Here is a 22,066-nt window from a genome sequence, read left to right as displayed (position 1 = left end):
TTTTTTTTACCAAGATCCCTGTAAAATACAGACAATGGTTAAATACCAGGAGAAAATTGTAAACATTTTTTCCAAATATAAATTTGCAGACTCTTTCAGTCATTGTGATTCAGCAAGAATCAAAGCATTCACAGCAGTAGCTAGGCATAATTTTACAAGTGTCTGTTTAATTTCTTATTATTCCAGCGATGGCTCTTAAGGAAAGGCAAAGAACAAAAGGAGGAAACCAACAAAACCTATAAATTTGATTTGTTTTTTTAAATAATTTGCATTTTCCTTAGAAATTCTTCAAGTTAGAACATATTCTTGAACACAGCTGCTCAGCTTGTGCACTACTACGTTATAAACTATTTTCAACTCAACAATTTTCTTAGGCATTTGGCATGAAGTGTATATTTTGAGTCTCTCACAGTAAAAACACTTTTCAAATATTCATGCATTAAAAAGAGGCTACACTTCTCTGTTTTTAACATGCGTAACACCACTCAATCTTTTCTTCCATAGTTTCACAATAACATATAACTCTATTACTTCATAGATTAAGATAACAATTACCTTAATAAGCTTAAAATAATTTATTATTTCAATAGATTAAAATAAATGAACAATCTGATGAAAAGACAAGGTAACAGGATAGTCTAGTAAAGGATGGAATGGCAGTTGTAGCTCAATACACACATAGTAAAACAAGTTAATTCTGTAATATTGAAGCAGAGAAAGATACTGTTTTATAGTAGAATGTTTTGCTGAAGAACATATGAAACAAAAATTAAGTCTGTCCATACAGTTAAAAATACTCAGAAAAGAGTAGCTGCTCTTTGTAAATAACTGAAGTCTCTTAGGAAATCTAAGTATAGCAAAACATATTTGGACTTAATTAGTAGTCAAATGTTATTTATTAGTGACTTACAAGCCATGACTTTGTTTCAGTGATGGCAATCCCCAGATTTCAGAGCACAGGAATTATTAGATTCATGCTTCATAAAAGCTACCAAGTCAATTACAAGATGTGTTAGTGTGCAGCTCCAGAATGCCCCGCATCCAACCTAGACCTGCACTAACTTCTGCTTTGGGCAACTTGGGTTTTAATGCTGACTTAAGAAGTGAGAACCAAATATTTTTAATAGACTGTAAGTTAAATTGAGACTGTAAACAACAGCCTCTACTCAGGCAAGACAAGGACAAGATAGTGAAGCATAAAGAACTGCAGTAAAGCTATGAAGAATTGTTGTTAACAAGCCAGTTGCTCCCAGGCTGAAAATTACCCAGCACACTTCATAGTCTGTTGAAAAAATGAGTTTCAAAATGCCTGTCTCATCTTGCAGTCTGTCAAACACTGCCTTGCAAATGTCTGACTTGAAATATGCTTGTTTTTAGTTTCTAATTCTGTCTGCCAGTAACCTCTGTGCTCCCCTGAACTGACAGACAAGTCTGTTCCCTGCTGCTGCTTGCTCCCATCCTCTCTTTGTCCTTCCCAGAGGATCACCAGCTAGCACAGAAACAGTTGTCTTGAGCTTTCCATACAGTGTCCAACAACCTCTGCAGTAATTTGGTACTTCTTGTTAAATTTTAGTTTCCCAGCTATTTTGATATTCATCTTGAAATCTAGTGTCTAAAACAGAGCACAACAACCTTGGTTTTAAAGTGCTATTTTGCTATATTTTTCAATTTTTAATGAGAAGAAACCCATCTGGCTTTGCACCTGTAAATCATGTGTCCTTCTTGACATTTTCTGCCACATTTTACCAATCCTATTTGCCTAAAGAGAGGTGATCACAGACCCATCACACATTCACACAGCTGTCTATCCAGATCACTCTGGATTATCTATGGAACAGAAACTCTTTTTCCATTACTTATTTCATCATCTACAACATATTGCCAAAACTACCAATTTCATGCAGAATAAAAAGCTTATGCTTCAGCTCAGAAGTTCATTGCAAGGTCCCTGAAGAAAAATAATAATATTTACTAAGCATGACCTATGTTTTGGAAAAACATGTTCATTCCCACATGTTTGAATCTTCCAAAACACTTCCTTGTTTGTCTCCCAAGTATTTGCAAATGTTTTCAATGACTGAAAGTTAAATTTGTAGATCTTTTGTGGTCACTTAATATTTTACACGCACCTAAGCTGTACAACTATGACGTTTTTCCTTTCTTTTATTTTTCTTTGATTGCCTTATAGCATTTTTCATTAATTTTCCAAATATTGTATAAATTATTTTTAGTCAGCTAGTGACAAAATATAAGTATTATATTTTAGCTAAAGTATTATACTTTAGCTTCCCAGGAGTAGCCAATATATTTGCTACTGGTTGGTTGCTGATATTCTTAATATGTCTGGCAATATCCCACAGTGCTTTTGCTTTGTATTCATGAATTTATTTTTTATTTTGAAAAGGGTGGTGGTCTGTCTTCACATTTCTCCATTCTGATTTTAATTTTTAATATTAGCATTTCTCACACTTTTCAGTAACATGGAAAAGATTATATCTTTCATGTGTTTCTCCATTTCTTTGTTGCTTCTGTTTCACTGGACACAAAATACTGCTTTTATGCTCACTTAATTGTGGTTGATTTTTGGACAATTATTTGTAGTTTTCCTGATCAACAAGTAGATAATAATATTTTCTCACATGGAGAAAATTTTAGCTGAGAGAAACACAGAAAGCTGAAATTACTACCATTACACAAGTTAAATGAATAATTACTACTCAGCTTCTTGATTTAGCTTTTGTTCCTTGCCTTTAGAATTTTTACTTTCCAGGTCAAGTGTGCCCTGCTGTTGTGCAGATCTTGTGTCTTCTGAGTGGGTGCCTTGACTCCTCCAGATCACCAACGCCCATCGGGGGCAGAGTGATTCTCAGCATTTAATTACCAGCATTAAATGGTGCCAGATGTGGGAAGGCTTGCTGCCCTGGAAAGCCACTGGCCCGCTCACTGGGAGCAGATGTTACACCAGTCATTCTGTGGTAGATGAAATTACTTAGGGTCACTTTAATCACAGAACAAAATTACTGCTTTTCTTTCCCTGTAACTGGATGAAAGATTCATTTTATAATTTAGGATATGCAGTGATGTGTATTTAGGTTCAACTTCAAGTCTCTAACACCATTGTGGAGTACTGGGTAGTTTATTGTTACAATGCTGTATATTTACTGCAAAATTTAAGGCTATTTAAGCAACATTTCCCTCTAAAAGAGAAAGCTCACGAAAAAAGCTTGAAATTTTCTTGTAGCTTATATGGAAAAATTAAATTCCTCAGGTAACTAAATTCCTGTATATTCACAGCATAGCAAGTCTCACTCTGGGAATTGCAAGGAGTTGGGTCTATCTTTGTAAAGAAAACATAATGCTCTTTGGCCGTGCCAGCACTGCATCAACACAAGAAATCACCCCAAGACAACCTGGGTGTTGGCTGGAGAATCAGAAGACGTGAGTGAGCCCCACTGCAGAGTCTCACGTGACTGGAATTCTCTAAACTGGAATTCTACAGTTCCACTGTGATCTGTGACTGGAATTATGAGATGTAAGAGCAGAATAATCCTAGCAGGAGATTTCTCTGTTCTTCAGCTTTTTGTTGAGCTTATCCTCATGAATATTTCCTTCCCCAGCTCAAATTTTCACTGAAGATGCCACATGATTCTTACCCACCACATCTTCCAGACTGCTGAAGAGAAATCAATGCTTATTAAATTACTTTGAAGATACTGAGTACAATGTAAATTTTAAGTATTATTAACCATCACATTTTAAGAAATCCAGTCAAAGGAAATGTGCAAGGGCACATCAGGAGGAAAAAAAATTAGCTCTGTCCTGAAAATGAAAAAGGGAACTCAGTTGAAATTCTGTCTAAATACACTGACAACCATGCTTGACTACCACTGAGAATTATCATGTAGCAATACTTCTTCTATCAGTAGCAATTATCACTTGAATAACAGTAAGGATAGAGAGAATGTTTGAGTATATGTTATTACTAGATCAATAAAAATATATAGCATCATTTTCTGTAAGTAGTTCTGAGAAAAAAAATTCCATCATGGAAGTGAAAAAACTACTTTTTGTGATGACAGAAAGAGCTTTACACTAATATGCACTGGTTATGCCAGAATGAATTTAATATTATTTTCACAATGAATTTAATATTATTTTCATGTTCAAAGCATAAAAACATATTAATGTGCCAAACAGACATGATAATGTGAAAATGAATGATGTTATTCTTAAAGAAGAGTCTTTCAGGTTTTATTTTCCATGTAAATCTGCTTCACAAATTCAGTATGAAATAGAAATCTCCTGCATGGAAATTGTGTAGGAACAGAAATAACCTTTTTAAAAATATTAGCGGTATGACAGAAGAGAACTAAAAGACAAGCAGAAACTTCTATACTGTCTGGGTTTTAAGACACGGGTATAGCTTAGGATAGTGGACTTCTGGAAGTACAACAGGATGCCCACACACCATGAGTTAATAGCATCAGAATAAAGTCTACAATAGTCAGCTTCAATCAGTTCAGTTCTAGAGCTGCTAATATTGTAACTCTACTATTTTTTCTCAGTACAGCACACAATCCTGTAGCTGCTGCAGAAGAAATCCTATGACACTCCTCATACTGCTTGTCTGCTACTAGGAAAAAGAAAAGATCCTGTAGTTAGAAAACTGCCTCTTCCTTCACATTTTACTGAGGACTTGAAACTTGAAAAACTATGGGTGGACACAAAAGTCACAGAACATTTAAGCAACTGCCTGTCAGTCTGAGAGTGCAGACATCTGTATGTTTTTCAGACTCACTTACCAGAGCACAGAGGCCACCCTGGAGCCTGTATGGATGCAATGGGGCATTCAGGCAGTAAAAAACATCTTTGCAAAAGCTCAAGAAAACAAATATTAAGAAGTCTACACCTAGACAGATAAAGGTCTCATTCACCATATATTTAGGTTGGCAGTTATACATTGCTAATAATAAGGACTAACCTAATACTAATAAGTTCAAGAACATAATGTGCGTCTGTTTTGAAAAACGGGAGGCCTCTTTTGTCTGCCAAACCTGTGATCATCATATTTGAATGTCTATTCATTCAAAAACTTTAAAGTAACATGAAAAGTAAACAAATATAAACACGAGTATTGGTTGATAAGTAAATAAAGAATTGTTAAAAATTAAGTTTCATCTTGCCATAAAATCTCAGCATTTTGAAGCAGCTCTAACACAAGTTACAAGCATCAGAGAAAGGATTTTTTCTTGGTGTGCCCAAGTGCAGCTGTGTAGGAGGATTTACCTTTCGCACACGAGAGGCCGGGAGTCGTTGAGGACGGGCCCCAGCGAGGAGCAGGGCTGCCGGGGCGGCGGGGCGATGGGGACAGCGGCGTCCAGGGCAGCGCCCTTGCGCTGCAGCGTCTCCGGCGGCAGCCCCGGCGCCTCGCCCTCCGCGGCACAGGGGCCGGCCTTGCTGTGAGCCCCTGCCGCCGAGGGAAGCTCGGGCCCCACCGCACCCTGCAGGGCCAGCTCTGCCGCTGCCTGCTCAGCCTCCAGGGTGGGGGACGCCGGAGGTGACAGCCGAGGCTTGCGTTTGGTGGATGCTCCGGAAAGCAGCTTCAGCAAACCTTTCTTTTCTTTCTGTAAACCAAAAGCAGTGCCCATTTTAGAACAAAGCAGTCCCACAAAGAGTTGAACGCTTCCTTCTGATAGATGACATCGTGCTCAGAGAGGACTCAGTAAATTACGAGGACATACTTGACATCAGAGAGATGATGAAAATTATTAAAGAAAATTATTAACATTCTAAAGACAAAAGTAGCAAGTAATTTAGATCATAAACTAGCTAAGTCCTTTCTTTCACTTTGTTAGGTTAAAGTTTAACTTTAATTGAAATAGCTCTATCACAAAAGGTTGTGTAGAAAAAGGCGTGAGGAGTTAATATTACCACAGCAGGAATCTATGAAGTAAAATATTTCATCAACATGGATGTTTCTGGAAAGACAAAGAATCACTTGAAACCAAGCAGGGAGAAAAGTCTGCTCTGGAAGCTGCTGTTTAGGTAAGTTTCTTTTATTTATCCTTCTTTAGTAATGGAAGACCTTCATGATCTAACAAAAATTTGCCCCAGGGGGAATGCATTGTGTTCTGCTGTTCTGCTAAAGGGGAGAATTGTAAACATTCTTTTTGCTTGTCCAGACAAGAATCCCTGAAGACTATTACCTAGCCTGAAGAGAATTATTTAAGTAGCTTTTGTGTTTCTTGTATTTTTTTTAAAGGGTGTGGCAGTGATCTTCTTACCAACCCTTTGACTGAGTGAATTTAGAGCTTATGAGAAGTGCCAGATTGTAAGCCCTGGAGACAAAAATAATATTTATCCATAGACAGAGAAAAGCAAGAGCAATGAGAATTTTTTTTTATATGAGATGTAGTGGATTTAGTGAATAAGAATCCTCAGTCCTTTTTCCAAATCTCCAATAACTTAGAGCCATTTCACCAACAATCTACTGTCAAAGATAAAGAGAAACTCAGAGAAATTAAAACAATCCTGTATTGGCATCATTCACCTTAAACCTTAGTTTTCTCTAGGGGCACCTCAGTCTGGTTTCAATGCCTATGGCTAAAGTAATTTTAAAATTAAGTTTGAGGCACGTCCATTCAACAATAATAAAAAAAAGTAACTAAAAAGTGGCTGAAATTAGTGTACAGTTTAAGATTAAAATCTTCATAAACTTCACTAAGGAGTACATGTGGTTGCACAGTAGTAAGGTTAAGTCTAAAATATTTGAGATACAAAGACAGTTGTCACAAGCAGAAAAAAGTTTCCTAACTACATCACAACTGTAAAACAAAATCAATTACAAAGCTAGAAGAATTTTTCTGACAACAATATAATCACATGGCTTGGTGAACAGTGGGAACGAGTTGACACACATAGGAAATACTTCAAATAGAAGGAAGGAAAGCAGACTCCACTGTCCTAAATTTAAAAAATATGGTCATGTGCATTCTTTCTTTGTCCAATAAACGTTGCTGGTAATGTGTTTTCCATAATATCTCAGTGTGCCTGCTTAATAAGAAAGGTAACCTAAAAGAATTCTGATTTTCATATTATTTTGTTAGACTGAAATTTTTACATTCCTGTAAGTTCATGTGGGTTTTTTTAGGTTGTGCTCTTAAATTTCTTAAAAGATTGTCTGATGAAAATAAGAGAACTCAAGGGAATGATTTTATTCTCTACCCACCTTGCCATCCTTGTCTGTTTTACTGACAGCAGCATTTCCACCAGCTGTTAAAGCACTCTCTGGAGATGCAGGAGCTCCAGGGTGAGTGTTTGCAGTTTTTGCACTGCTATCTCCCTCCAAAGATGAAGCAGCAATGTTAGGAGAATTCAGCGAAGCTGCTGGACATGCCAGTGGGATGGTTGAGCGGTTCACATTCACAGCTGTGACATAAGCAGCACTATTTGGAAGCTGGGGCTGGAGCTGCTGGGAGGCAACAGAGTGGTGGGGAATGATCACAGCTGCAGGAATAAGGCAGGCTGGACTTTGTGCTTGTATGGGCGTGACTGCTGCCGTAGGTCTTTCTTGACTATGTGAGGCAACTGGAATAAAAGAATGAAATGTGAGAGTTCACCTTTTCACAAGACACACAAAGTGAGGTACAGTTACTGTGTTACAGCTAATCAATCACGAGAAGTTTTCTTCTTACCTTTTAAACTTCCATTTATACTCCTGTAATGACATGATACACACCACCAAATCTATTTCACCCAAATAAAGCAGTTGCAAATGCTTCCCTACTTGCACCAGTATGCAACAGAAGAAGAACAGCACTGCAACTTCTCTGTTGTGGAAAAATGCAAGCTGCTAGATCAAATGCTTCACATACAGACAGATGCAAAGTGAAGATTACACTTTAGTACCTAAGAGCCAGCTAAATACTGCCTGGGACTTGTTTACTCCTTTTAATAACATGTGTAGTTGTCAGGACATATAAAGGAAAGTAGGAAGAAACACACCTTATAGAAGCTGCTAAAAATGTATTTAGATTGTTTCCCTAAACTATTCACAAAATCCACAACAGATTTCACAGGTCTTTCAAACAATAAGCACAGTGGCAATTACTGCTGTAAGTGCTTTCTCTGAAAATGTAAGCTGTTGTCTCTTGGGATGTTTAAATATAGAAAGTGGATTTACTCATACCCCTGTGAAATAAAAGGAACATCTACACTGGAAGCTGGAGAATAGCACAGGGCTGAGTATATTAACCTGGGTTGCAGTGCAAAACTGTAAGCACAGAGCTATGCATGAACTAATGGATCCCTTCCAAGTAACACTGCTGTTAAAGTCATGTGCTCAGTCATATATGCATGCTGTTGGACCACTTCAACAGCTTGGGCATCTCTGCACCACTGGGTGGTATGAAATGCAGATATAACCAAACAGTACGAGCCGATATTTAACACCCTAGTGCTGCATAACCTCTCTCCTTCAAGTACTTTGAAACTTTCCATCTGAGAAGGGGTCATCTCTCTAGCTTGATGCATGTGCATCTCAATTTTATCAACTTTTGATTTTTCAGATACTAATAGAGTTTCAGACTTGTTTTAAGTGAAATCCTGGAACCAAACCTCCAGCACTTGCTCTCTTGATTCTGCTTTCTGCAAATTACTCTGGTAATTTGGTTAGATTGCAGCAACAGTGTATTGAGAAGACTGAAAAAGGTCCCAAATTTTATATAACAATCCTACAGTATTATACCCAATTACAATCTATGCAGTAAGAAACACAAATTCTTTCTTTATTAAAAAAAAAGGCACATCACTTATATGCTCTATCTAGTTTTTTGATAACTTCTTCTTCTGTAGCTGACCCTTCTCAACTCTTGAGTAGCATGAACATTTCAAAAGAAAGATAAGGAGATTGTAGAAAGACTTTTTTGGGTCAACAAACAATTTTTAATGCTGGCTTTTGTTCATAAGACAATATCAGTTTTCCTAGAAGTAGCTGCTATTCTTCAAGATCTGTCTACACTCACATGCAATTTATGTATGACAAGCATGGAAGAGCCTTCTGGTTTTGTTTTCTTATTGCTGATGGAATTGACAGGAAAAATGCTTCAAGTCACCCTGTTTTCATACAGATTACCCTTTAATGAAGCAAGCAGAATATATATTTTCCTTATAGATCCTTCCAATCAAAGGATGCATACTCCCTCAGCAAAGGTGATGTCAAGCAATGTCTCACTAAGATCATTTGAAGAATGGTCCTTGAAGCCCTGAGCTAAACTGAAGCTGGAGCCCAGCATTATCCTGTGAAGCCTCACCCAAAGATTAACACTCAGCAAATGTGCTAAGGAAAGCTCAAGAGGATCATGTTTCAGATGTTTACTAGAAACTCCTCTGTAACATTTGAACATAAAGCAGCCACTACTGCTTCAGTGCTCAGGTCCTTATAAGGGACAGATCTGTATTTGTGACTAAGAGCACACCTTTGCACAATCCAATGTTAAGGTCTCTGTGATGAGAGAGTCCAGTCCCTTCGGATTTTTCATTTTGGACCTGAAAAGTCAGTGGGCAGTATGTTGTCACATTCTCAGCTGAATGGAAGTGTAAAAGCTTATTCATCTTGACAGTGGTGCAGAGAAGCAGGGACAGAAAAGCCTCCGGAGCCCACAGGAGATTTCTCCTTTGTGTTGTCACTTCCAAGCTCCTAGGCAGCTCAAAAGAAGGCTTTTGAGTAGAAACCACCTGTGCCTAAGAGGCAGAAAAGTACAGATGCTTTGCTTAGTTTCTCTTAGCAGTTGCCAGCAGCATCTGGTTATTTTTATTTAAAGGCAAAGAATAAAGTTGTTAGGACTAACACACCTGCTCCAGCTTCAGATCAGACTGGAGGAAGATGGGGCCAATTAAGGAAATAAAATAAGTAAAGACATATGTACATATCCTACTTTCAAAAGCAAACCTGGTGCTGACATCTGAACATGCACAGGGTGTTTTAGGAGATGCATGACTCTGAAAAGTGGGCTAATCCATGGATCTTGAGCCCATAAGAAATACCCTTGTTATGTGGATAACAGAGCATACCATTACCATTTTTTCTGCCAAAAAGAATCCCATGATAAAAAAAAAACCCTTTTGTCATGATGCTCAGCCAGGAGATCACAGGCCCTAAATTCAAGGCTGAAAGGGGCAACATTGGGATGGTCTGAAATGGGAGCTTTCTATTTTTTTCTTTTTCTTTTGAGGCCCTTGAAGCAGCTGGAACAGATTCGGCTCCAGTTGTGTGGTATTTTCTTAGCCTGGCAAATCCACAGAGGAGTGCATGGATTTGGTAAACAAAAACCTCTTGAAAACACCACTATCAGTCTTTTTGGCTCTGCATTTAAATAACAAGAAGGCACGTTTCACTATGATGAAACATGCCTTCTTGTTATTTACTACTGGCCTGCCCCAGACAGTAAATGAAGAGTTACACCTTTCAGAAATACAGAATTTTATAGATCATAATGGATCTTGATGCCAGTATCACCTCAGTGTTTCAGAGTCAAAGCTGAAAGAAGCTGCAGTCAAGGTTAGAGAACAAGCTGGAATGCCTAAGGACCAACCTTGAGCCAGAGACCTGAAAAGGAACACTAAAGGTATTCAAAGAAGTTAGAAAATAATTTAAAAGTGAATGCTAAATTAGAGCACTCTGTAGCTCTTATGCATTTAACACACAAAAAATAAGCTATGACTCAGATGTTCTTATCACTTTTATTACTATATGAATTGCATATGAGTAGGAAAGCTCAAAGAATGTCCCCATCCCAGATACTGCTGGAACAACAAAAAAAAAGAAAAATTCCACCTGAAGTACTTGCATATAAATTCCCAATAGTGGGAGTATGTACGTACACACAGTTGCTTAGAGAAGAATAATAAGAGATGGAACAACTCAGACTGTTGTTTCAGAAAACATTCAACTCTAAACAATGACATTAAGAAAAGCTTTAAAAAACCTCAGCATATACTTACACAGACCCTCACTCCAGTCATTTGTCAAGATGGACTCTACAGTTTGTCTACCACAGGTAACAAATTTTGTGGGTTTTTCTTTACCTGTTCTAACTGCATTTCGAGCCTGGTTGACTGTCATTTGTCCTGTCACGTGCATAAGGACCTTGGTTTGTGGACTGGTTTGGATATGTGCTGCAGAAACCACTGCTGTGGGCACTGTGCTGGAGTTCACTGCCACACCATTCCCCTGGAGCTTCTGGGATGTTCCACTAGCAGTGGAAGGGCTGACCATAGTCACCACTCGTCCTGTTTGGCCAGCAGTAGACATGGGAACTTTTGTTTGTGATGCACTTGTCACTGTCCTGCCAAAATTTAAAGCAAACAATAAAACACAACTGAAAAAAATCAGCCAGTTACTAAAACCCACAGGTCTTTTATTATGCAATTGTAGCACTTTATACAAGAACAGAATAATTTTGGATTTGAAACTAGCTAAACTGTTTAGACACTTGTATAGTACTGTACCTTGTAACTGGAGCCACATAATTTCCAGGAAAAACACCAATCTTGCTTGTGTGCATGGAAGTTCCCTTGAACCAGCCATCTTGGCAGCGTTCAAACACCAGGAACATTTCTCCTTTCCGCAGTTCCAGTTCATCTTCTTTTCGAGGAGTGTAGGGGTAGATAGCAATATACCTGAAAGACAGAAAAAGAGATGCAAATGATAAAACTAAAACAGTTCAAAACATCTCTTGTGTTTTCCGGCACAGAGAGTTCAGTGAGAGATGAGAAGGCAGAAATGACTGTGATAATCCATCATACCATTACAATATTAAAACAGAAGTTATGGTAATATTAAGAGGAAACTGTCATTCCTAATGACAGTTAGGAATATCCTCTGAAGTGCACTTAAATGGAATGCAAAAGACATGTAATAGGACTGTCCATCTTCTTAATAAAGTTAGTGATCTTAATTAAGTAGGTGTTTATCAACTACACATCCCAGTGTATCCCACTTTTCTTTCCCTACACCTGCTTCTCGTATCTCTTACACTTTGTGACACATCAATTTCTTTTTTATTTGGAGAGCTGGGGAGAATGGAGAAGTTCTGATAGCTGGGAGTGAAAGATCAGTGTCAAGAACTACATTTCAAACTGCAAAACTGGAAGAACCTGTGCAAACTTCAGTGCAAAAGAAAAAGATGTGTGACTGAAGCCTATGGGTAAGGTGGTTAGCAGCTAACTCACTTGTAAAGTTTATTTCCTTTTATGTTTTCTAAGCAACAGTAAAGCATAAGACAGTGCATTTGAAATCATATTGAGAGTTCAGAAACATTTGCATTTTTTCTTAAAAAAATATTCTTAGGAAAAAAGGTTTAAAAAAACGCTGAAGCTCTTGTAGTTGCATCTTGGAATGTTCCTAGGGAAATTTTCAAATAGGGTTGCACAGTTCTCTATTATTAGAAAGTGATACTGTTTTAACGACCACAGTATTCTATTTACTGCCACATTTGAACCTAAAAAAACTATTTGAACCATGTATACAATTACTGACCCACACCTATGGAAAACAGCATTCCAATAAATCCCATTTTCTCTAAAATGTACTTTTCACAAGGGGCAGCCAATTAAGTAGATGGCTAGACTATCCCCTTTTATGAAAAAGAATCCACAGTTACTTGCACTGCTAGTCTGTCCCACTCCCCTTGTAACCCCAAAGACAAAAAAGTGGCTTTAGAAAACATTCTTTCATCAAAATATTTCTCTAGGGCACAGTAACAATAGCATTAACTGCATGCTTCTCCTATTTGCATTTTCATTACATTTTTATTCCTTGCTGTTCACCCAAGAAAATTTGCAAAAAATTTTTATCTACAAAAATCCTTTAAAGGCAAGATAGGTACCCAAAGCAAGCAATAAATTCACTTTAAAGACAACACATTAAGGCAACACTGGCAGCAGAAGGCTTCACTGGTACATGATTTAGCAGTGATCTACAAAGCCACACAGTGAAGCTCTATGGAAAAGAAATTGATCTGCTTTAATTGATGTTCATTAACTTCCCTTTCAGTTAATTTATTCCAAATTTCATTAGTATCCTCATATAGAGCAACCCTTTGAAGATGGAAGATGGGAGTAAATGAGATGGGAACTTGATTAACTGCACTAGGTGCAATAATCCGTAAGAAGCAATGTTAAAAATGCCTGACACCAAGAAACAGCCCAAATCCAGATGCACCTGCTGTACAAGAAGGGTGCTTTTCTGGAGTGGGAGGAAACATGGTGGGAAGATAACAAGGACAGAACAAAAGCAGTCCTTATTCCAACTTATCCCATTAGATTCAGCATCTCTCAGAATTTAACATTTTCTTTTATCATTCTTATTCCCCAAGCTGCACACAAAGAAGTTTTCAAGAAGAGAGATGTTGTTAGGAACACATGTTAATATATCAAATATTTTCACCCGAAAGGATGACGCACGTTTGCTTGTATTGCAAGTGTGAAGACATAATGCTAACTAGCAGCTTTCTGCCTTCACTCCAAATTGCCACCCACTAATTAAGTGCACTGTAGAATCTTCAGTCAAATTTCAATTGCAACTGACACAAGTAGTCTGACAGTAACACGTTTAACAGTTTAAATTAAATACAGCACTTTCTGTGTTTTGGCATAAATTATTCCATATGAGAAAAGCCTTTTCATACTATACATAATGGAAAACATTGAATAAATTCACTCCAGTGAAATGGCGCTTTTGAGTTATCCAGTATTCAGTGCTAACGCAACGATTCATTCATCTTCTGCATGATAAATACTTTATATTTTGAAGTGAGTTCTTTCTACACACAGCAACAACTGATTATGTTTATCTAAGACATAAACAATGTTCAGTGTGGGACCTGTTTGGGGATATCACCTTTCTGCGTGTTTTGTTTCTAAGGTGCAGGCTTGGCTTTTTGGCAATTCCAGCAGAACAGAGCCAGCTGCCGTGCTAAATGTACAGGTGAAGTTGGTGATCTCGTTCCATTTTTCTGTCTGGAGAAAAGATTCAATTTTACTTACACACTTGGACGAGTTTGCTGTCGTAAATGTGCCACTTGGTCAGCTGATCCTGATGCAGACCTTTGTATGACACTTGTAGACTGAGGTCCAGAAGTGGCCGATGCAATGATTGCAGCAGACAGGAGAGGTGGTGGCGGAAGTGGAGGATTCATATTCTGATTTTATAAGAACAAAAAAAATAGCAACAGATGAACAATATTGTTTGATGAGTTCAATAAGCTGGAAAAAAAAAGAAAAGGCATGATATTCCAAGGAAGTGGAAAAAAGCAACTGAGTCCAGTGTTGTTTTACCTACTGTTACAATATAACTGGAGAGTTAGCTTTCTCTCTATTTCTTTTTCTTTCAGTTTTAAATCTTGAAGTTTTGGCAGCTAACTAAGCAAATGACAAACAATTTCTCAGCACAGGAAAAGAGGTGTTTCTAGTTATAACATGTTTAGGATAGGGCTCAAAAAAATTCAGAAGCCTTCCAGGAGGTAGATTTTGCATCCTGCTGCTGACTGTATTTCATAACATGATTGTTTTTGTAACCTGAAGCTGAAACATAATATACAATTCAGCTGCAGTGCACCCAAAAGCACCCCTTCTGGGGGAAATTTTCTTTTGATGTATGGGTTACAAAAGCAAGCACAATATGAGACCATAATCACTGAGCTATTGTTACTTCTTTCTCCTATTCTTCTAGTCTAAAGAATTAGCTTTTGAAATTCAGTATTATCAAGATTGGTAATCTTTAACAAATACCCCAGTAAAAAGGCACCACAGATCGTGATGGGGGTCCTGCCTACAGACTTCTGTGCGTTTTAGAATCAATGGAGCAATTGTTACCTTCTGCTCTGGAAGGCCTCAGACAATTCTTTAGGACCTTGTGTACTGACACTCCTGGGAAAAGGCACTCACAAAGAGAGAGCTTTTCCTTCCCCCCTTCCAAAAATAACTATTTGTGTTACAACACACAGAAAAAGAGTAATAAAAAACCTCCTACCTTTGAAAAAGTGAAACTGAATTAATTTCAAACATAATCTTCCTAAGACCCACAGAACTAGAAAATTAATTAACAAAATATCCTGAAGTAGTGTCTGGCACTTTCAATACATCAGCATATAAATGCACAGCATTGCATTATCAGTTTGGAAAATATGTAATTGAAAATAATTTTAATTCCCCTCAAACACTTCACTTCTAAAGGGTTTTTCCCTCTTTTTTCCTGTTTTTTCAAACAAAAACCTATATGGAAACAGAGTTTTAGTTCTACACTGTGTGATTATTACTCTTCTACATTTGGTGGAAATGTTAATAAAAAGACAGCTCTTTAAACCAGTTTTACACTGTCAGGTCACAGTAAAGAACTGCATAATTAAAGACTTTCAAATCTAGAGAAAACTGATCCCAACTTACAGAGTTTCAGTCAAAATTGTTACACTTAGCTATGGTATAAATTGCATGTTATATAATATATAATGAAATATTCCTATTTTATTTAAAGCTTTTTTTCTGGTCATACATTAACACATTCTTAAGACCAAGTAGGCTTCTGTATCCAACACTAAACAGAAATGACCTGCCGGAGAAACATCACTGAGAGCTTTGATACTAATAGGGTATTTTTTACAAAAATGACAATTGCATTTGCTTCATATTCAACCCAACCATTTTTTGAAGTATCCAGATAATTCACACTGAAATACCAACATTTCTCTCTCAGCTGTTTTACAGCTGAAGTTATTTGTCCCTCCCAGTTAGACATTCAACAAATGTCTTAGTTGAATCCAAGCTGAATGTGAGCATCTAACTTTCATGTAACCTATTAAAAGAATAACAATTTTAATCTTTTTTTAGGCATCTAGATTTCTTTGTATATGGTAGAACTTGTAAATTCATATTAGGAGATGATTAGTTGGAATTCTTTAAAATTAAACCTATTCATGCACAATATCAAGGTTGTCACAGTTCCATACTTCCTGCATCTCTATAGATGCTGAACATTGCATTTTATTCATTTGAACACATAATATACACTGAAGCTTTAGCTGCAATAAAGGCACCTTCACAGCTCTATTTTATTCTGCTTTATTCAGGTTCTGCTCCCCTCACCATGTCTATCAATATGGTAATGAGACCAGCAGTGAGCCACAGCACAATTAAACTCCCAAAGACTTGGCAAGAAATCTAAATAAACTACTTGATAGACTTTAGAGGACTAACACTCCACACCTTGCACTGCTACAACTTGGTAAAATAGACCCAAATGATCTAGCCAAGTTTTCAAGAAGTTTTCTGGCATGTAGCCATTTTTCTAGCTGTTGAGAAACACACCTACCTCCAGGCACTTGCTAGTTTTGATGGTTCCCATAGTCAACATTCCGTGAAAGAATATACACAAACCGCATGTGATTCAATAAAGTATGCTCAGCAATAATTAAGAGTATTTTAGGTAGGTGAGGGGAAAAAATTGAATGTTTCTGCAACTACTTTTCAGACACGAGGTGTACTTTCAAGCATATAAACCAGTAAATAAGTGATAAACTATTTTTTTAATTGAAAGATGAAAAATTACATTATTTGATAATTAATGTATGTTACAACTTCAAAAAGTAGCTGTAGTCATGCTCTAGAAACACATGCATATTACTAAACTTAAATATAATTAGGCTGCATTCCCCTATCAGTTAATTGAAGATCAGTAATCACCTCGCTCAAAGAATAATAAAAGGCACAGCAGTGGAAAAGAACATTCATTAAGTCTTCACTCCCACAATGTCTAGGAAAAAATATATGGCTTGCAAAATTCCCTGAGGGCTAACAAATTAAGGCTTATGTTTAACAAAATTTCTAAACTATATGTTATCAAAAACAGGTCTCTCATACAAAACCTCATTGTTTCTTCCTGCTGCTTCCTCTTCAGAACAAAAGTTGATTTGAATTTTGGTTGATTAAAATTAGGACAATTCTTATTAAAACCTCCTGACTTACACTATTGAACTTACACTGGAACTACATAAAAGAGCTAAATGTCATCAGTGTATTATATAACCCCCACAGCTTGTGCCTCATTAATCATAATTCAAACTACCTTATATTCTTCAACATAAAGAGCAATTTCTCCTTTGTGCATAAGAGAACAAGACCAGAAAAATTAGCGATTTTTTAATTTTTGAAACCTTCAGCACGTAAGTGAATGCAAACCATCCAAATACAGACCACCTCTTTCTGCTAGGTAAGTGCACACACCAAGACACCATTTCAAAGTCAACATTTCCAATCTGTAGAAGTAGCTGTATGGACATTTAGGTTGATTGCAATCCAAAACACTTTTCACTTCCCAAGAGACTGTAAAGGCAGACTGAAAGGAAGATAAGTTATCTCTTGTTGCTAGATTGTTTTTCTGCTGCTGCTTTTGAATGTAATTCTAACTTTGCTGTGGTACATTTAGTTTGTTTTTCCCATATCATGGTTCAAATCACATACTTTAAGATAATTTTTCAGTAAAATCTATGGCAACTAGATCTACTCCATTAGATAAAAACCTTATAAATTACATCCAAGAATTTCCTTCCAAGTGAATGAACCTTACATAATTGTATGTGCATATTTTCACCCAACTACTACAGGACTTGACGTCTGTTATTTTTATTTTGCAAAGAACTTTAAATATACTAAACACCAACAAGGTTAAAAAATGCCAGTGGCCAAGATAAGCAGACCAATTAATGCCCTAATTAGAGGTAAAAGCTGTGGTTGGAAGTCCCAAAGAACAGTGTAAGAGATAATATCACAGCCAAAAGCTCTGGCTGTGAGAAGTCTGTCTCAGTTCATAGCTTCTTCAATTTCAAAGAATCAAACCTCAAATCACAAGCCAAGAATTAATGCTGTTGTCTAAGGAACCCCTGATGCAAAATAAAACTTTGAAATAAGTTATCACAAGTTTTCTGAAGGAAAATTAAAATTTGCTTAAATGATACAAGCAGTAGAGAGCACATATGGTCACTTGGCAAGAGCACTGTCATTCCTAAAGCTTATTTGTGCCAATTTTAGCTGAAACTTTGTAAATTATTTACTTCATACAATACTGGGTACCAAAGAGCACCTATAAAACAAAACAAAATTAATACAATTGGCATTTTTGAACCATCAGAGCAACATAAAAAACTAAAATGCAATCCTATACATGGACACAAATAAAAGAGTCACAGACTCCCTTGGGCTAGGAATTAATCCAAACTGTCTTAGAGAAACTTGTTAGACAACAAGACAGCTCAAAATTATCTCCTGCTGACAATAAAAATGCCATCTTTCTTAGAGAAGATAATAGAAGACACTAGCTTTTCCTTGCTTTGAGATTCAGGACAGATAAATGTAGCAAAGATGCACAAATTCAGAATTACTGTAAAGGAATACATTATCCTCTTTTTCGCTGATGGGTAATCATGCTCATCCTCCCAGATTTCTTTCTTCTCCCTTAATCTGAGTTTAGAATTACGTTAAAAAAGTGTATAAACACCTTGCTTTCAAAGAACAATTACTTTCAATAGTGTTAAAAACACCAAAACAACTGATAGGAAGGACGTCAAATAAATGACCTTCATGCTAAAGAGAAACTCATCCTGTTCCCATCCAATTTCCTTGTCAGTTGCTTAGTATTCAGAAACAGTTAGGAAAAAAGCTAAAGGGAGAAACTTAGAGAAATACAGGAATTTCTACTTACAAAAGCAAAAAAAAAAATACAAGACCAAACACAAGAGCAAAAGTACTCAAGTCAACCACTCTAATGTATTAAACATACAATCACAATTGTTCCACAGCTTAAAATTAATGTTCAGAATGTCAGGAAGGGTAACAGATGTTTCCAGAAGGGAAACATCTAGATAAACAAGAACATCACTTTCTCTCTTGGCTGGTCAGAACTATTGTGCACATTTCTAAAATGAAAACAAGAGCTGATGAAGCAAGAGGAAAAGTGTAGGTAAAAGAATTACCTTACAGTCTGTGACTTTACAAACTGCATCATCTTCTAATGCTGTCTATCATAAAAGAACAGAGGAATAACCTGACTCTAACCTGAGCTGCCAGCTTGCATTTTAGTCATGCTGAAAACAAGTCAAGAGGAAACAGAACATGATGTACAGAAGGCTATTGACTTTTAAAGAGGGTGGCAGAGAATAATTCAGATTCTCAATGGGAATTATGTGCCTAATTGGAAAAATAAGCAGGAACATGGTTATCACAAAGAAAGTAGCACCCCAAGATCCAGGACAAGCAATGGCAGGAGTTTCTTTCCACGCTGCATTTAGCACTGCAATTTAATTCCTGTGAATACCCATGGTGAGATCGCCTTTGAACAAGCTTACGCAACTAAAGCACCCAGGGTGGTTTAATGACTTTGCACCACCACCAAACTAAAGTATTTTTCCATGTTGGCATCAAATAAAGAACTCCTGACTCTTAATAACAAACAGAAGTGTTTGTTATTGAGAGAAAAAAAAAGGCAGCTTCTGACAGAACTTCTGAAATTATGCATTGAATGCTGTCTCCTCAATCCTCTCCAAAAGTATCTCATAAATCAAATCGATTACTCAGTGTTTGCAGCATATATGTTAGCTGGACTTGCATTCTGCTTAACAACACCTAGGTTGATTCTGTTTGCTCAGTTCTCACATTTTCAGGAGGATAGGTTGAATGAAGTATAAAAGACTAAGTGGATTAGTATATAAGCAGCTAATTGTTTCTAGTATAAGATGTACACCTCATAGGCAAAAAAAGACCTGAGGGTTCTTCCTGGTGTACACCAACTTCAACAAGAGCCCACAACGTACACAGATTGCCCAGAGAGGTTGTGAGATCTCCATCCTTGGAGATACTCAAAAGTTATCTGGACACAGTCCTGGGCAACTGGCTCTAGGTAGCCTTGCTTGAGCAGGGGAGGTTAGACTAGACAACCTCAAGAGGCCTTTCTAAACTCATCTGCTCCATGACATTAAAATATGAACCTTAATATAATGAGATTATTAACTGTTTCCAGATTAGCATTCATTTAACAGGAGGATTACACAGCTAATCCACAGACTGAAGGAATCAACAATTTAACCCAAGTAAAACAAAGCACAGCTACAGCTCAATCTGCCTTACACAGTAAGGCAGGGCAAAAGCACATGGTCCATATAACTGTGAGTAATAAAATTTTCTGTCTGAAGAGCAAAGAATGTGAAATACATTTACTTGGATGAGAGAAATTACTAGTTCACAAAAGATGACAAAAATTTGTGGCATCAGGCTGGATATTTAGCTGGACAAAACTTTATGCTACATTCAGGCAAATTTTCAAGATATAAGAATCAGGCTAAAAAGATAAAAGGGTTATACTATCAATATCTTCTCCACTGAAAAAGACTGTGCAGTATTGCACCAACTTCTGCCATGTGCCACCATGTGTGTACCATGCCAAAAGAAAGTACTGGAGATAATTCAGAAAACAACAGTATCATAATTTAAAGGACTGAAAACTGTAACTTTAAAGTTCCAAACAAAGAAGCAAACCAAGCAACAAAGCAACCAAGCCACTGCTAAGCATTTTCATAAACAACAGAAAGTTGATACCACAAGACAGACAATTGTGCCTTAAATTTTGCAGAAATGATGCAAATGCCAACAAGTTGAAAACAAAACTAGACCTATTTAGCAGCAAGGCTATTCATCATGTTTTAGTTGGTTTAAAGACCTCAAGAATAGACACCTGAACAAGATCGAGTCACGGGGATTTTTGTTTGGCTTGTTTGTTTGGTTTTCTGAAGTGAAGATCTATTATTCAACTGTGCCCCACCCCTTAAAAATTAGGGGCATAACTTTAGACTGAATGAACTTAATTTCAAGAACTTTAAATAAAGTCACATTAAGATCCCTTAAAGATCTCTGAAAACTAGTATCCACAATCTTTATTGCAGTAAGGCTCTGATGAGTACAGTATGATTTATGGCATTCCATAGCTTTTCTAACATAAGCATAGGAAACTAAGGAATTCCAGCAGGTTTTAGAAAGCATATCTGCACTTTTTGAAGGAAATATCATGTCAATTGTTCAAAGGAAACATCATTGCAATGTATTTCTTCCTTTAAAAGATGGCCATTTGCTACATGTTTTCCTATTGATCCCCAAGAGCCTAACTTTAAAATGCTAGACACGTTCTTCAGCTGCCACGGGTGTACATGCAACTAAAATCACCTTATTTAATGAGGAGAGAGCAGACTTTTGAAGTTATTTCAGATAATCTTGAAAATCTTAAGTAAGACAGAAACACCTGGCAGCTGTGGTCCCAAGTTGCTGTTTTTTCTTGTTTCCCCAGACTTTCCCCCCAGCATAATTTCTTTTCTACTCATGCTTGAAAGAAAGACTTTTCTGGAAGGAAGTGTGATTCTCATGTTTACTAAGGAGAAATTACTGAGGAAAGCTGGAGAAATGGATATACATGACAAGATGCAAACATTTTAGCAATAGGGCTTCTGCTATAGTTAAATTCATACCATTGTCTATCACATGGACACAAATCCCACAGAACCATCATTTCAAATCAATATATTGGAACTTGAGGAAAAAAAAAAAGCTGTACAAGACCAAAGGAAAATGGAAATGCTGAGTTTTCTTAAGCAGTACTTACACCAAGAGCAGCTTGGTAGGTAACTTCCGAGGGGAAGGTGAAGGAAGGCCCTGTTGTGACTGGGCTGCTGGGGGGTGGAGTCACAATCAGCCCTGTAGTGCCAATATGAACCTGGGAGAGAGAAAAAAGGGTCAGTTCTGTGTAGTTTAGTTACAGCTGGTTTTGACAGAGCTGTAAGCTTCATGGTCAAAATCACCAGTATTCTATCCCTTGTAACCTTAAACTAAACCTAATTTTTAGATACTCACATAAACAGTGTTGGATCACACAGCTCACTTTTTTTTTTCTGACTCTTCTCAATGTTTGGAGATACACTGAACCAGCTACATGAAACACACTTTTAACAGTGTCAGCTCTCTTTTTTTTTCCATA

General features: G+C 37.1%; 1 protein-coding gene across 2 annotated transcripts in view; it reads right to left on the bottom strand.

The window, feature by feature from the left end:
• The window catches only part of SH3RF1 (SH3 domain containing ring finger 1), an 84,217-nt gene that overhangs the window by 2,976 nt on the left and 59,175 nt on the right, over positions 1-22,066 (bottom strand). For both annotated transcript variants that reach the window (XM_054295700.1, XM_054295701.1), the window contains exons 6-11: positions 21,695-21,805; positions 14,047-14,201; positions 11,509-11,679; positions 11,086-11,345; positions 7,229-7,587; positions 5,287-5,624 (exon numbers count right to left, since the gene is read on the bottom strand). In XM_054295700.1, the coding sequence (XP_054151675.1) occupies positions 5,287-5,624; positions 7,229-7,587; positions 11,086-11,345; positions 11,509-11,679; positions 14,047-14,201; positions 21,695-21,805 (1,394 nt within the window). The remainder of the gene's footprint in view (positions 1-5,286; positions 5,625-7,228; positions 7,588-11,085; positions 11,346-11,508; positions 11,680-14,046; positions 14,202-21,694; positions 21,806-22,066) is intronic.

This window comes from Melozone crissalis, unplaced genomic scaffold (genome assembly GCF_028551555.1).
Source record: "Melozone crissalis strain CALT ecotype California unplaced genomic scaffold, PUWL_Pcris_2 ptg000006l_1, whole genome shotgun sequence".
NCBI classification, from domain to species: Eukaryota; Metazoa; Chordata; class Aves; order Passeriformes; family Passerellidae; genus Melozone; species Melozone crissalis.
Note: the sequence above shows the minus strand (reverse complement) of the source record. Positions and strands in the feature narration are given on the sequence as shown.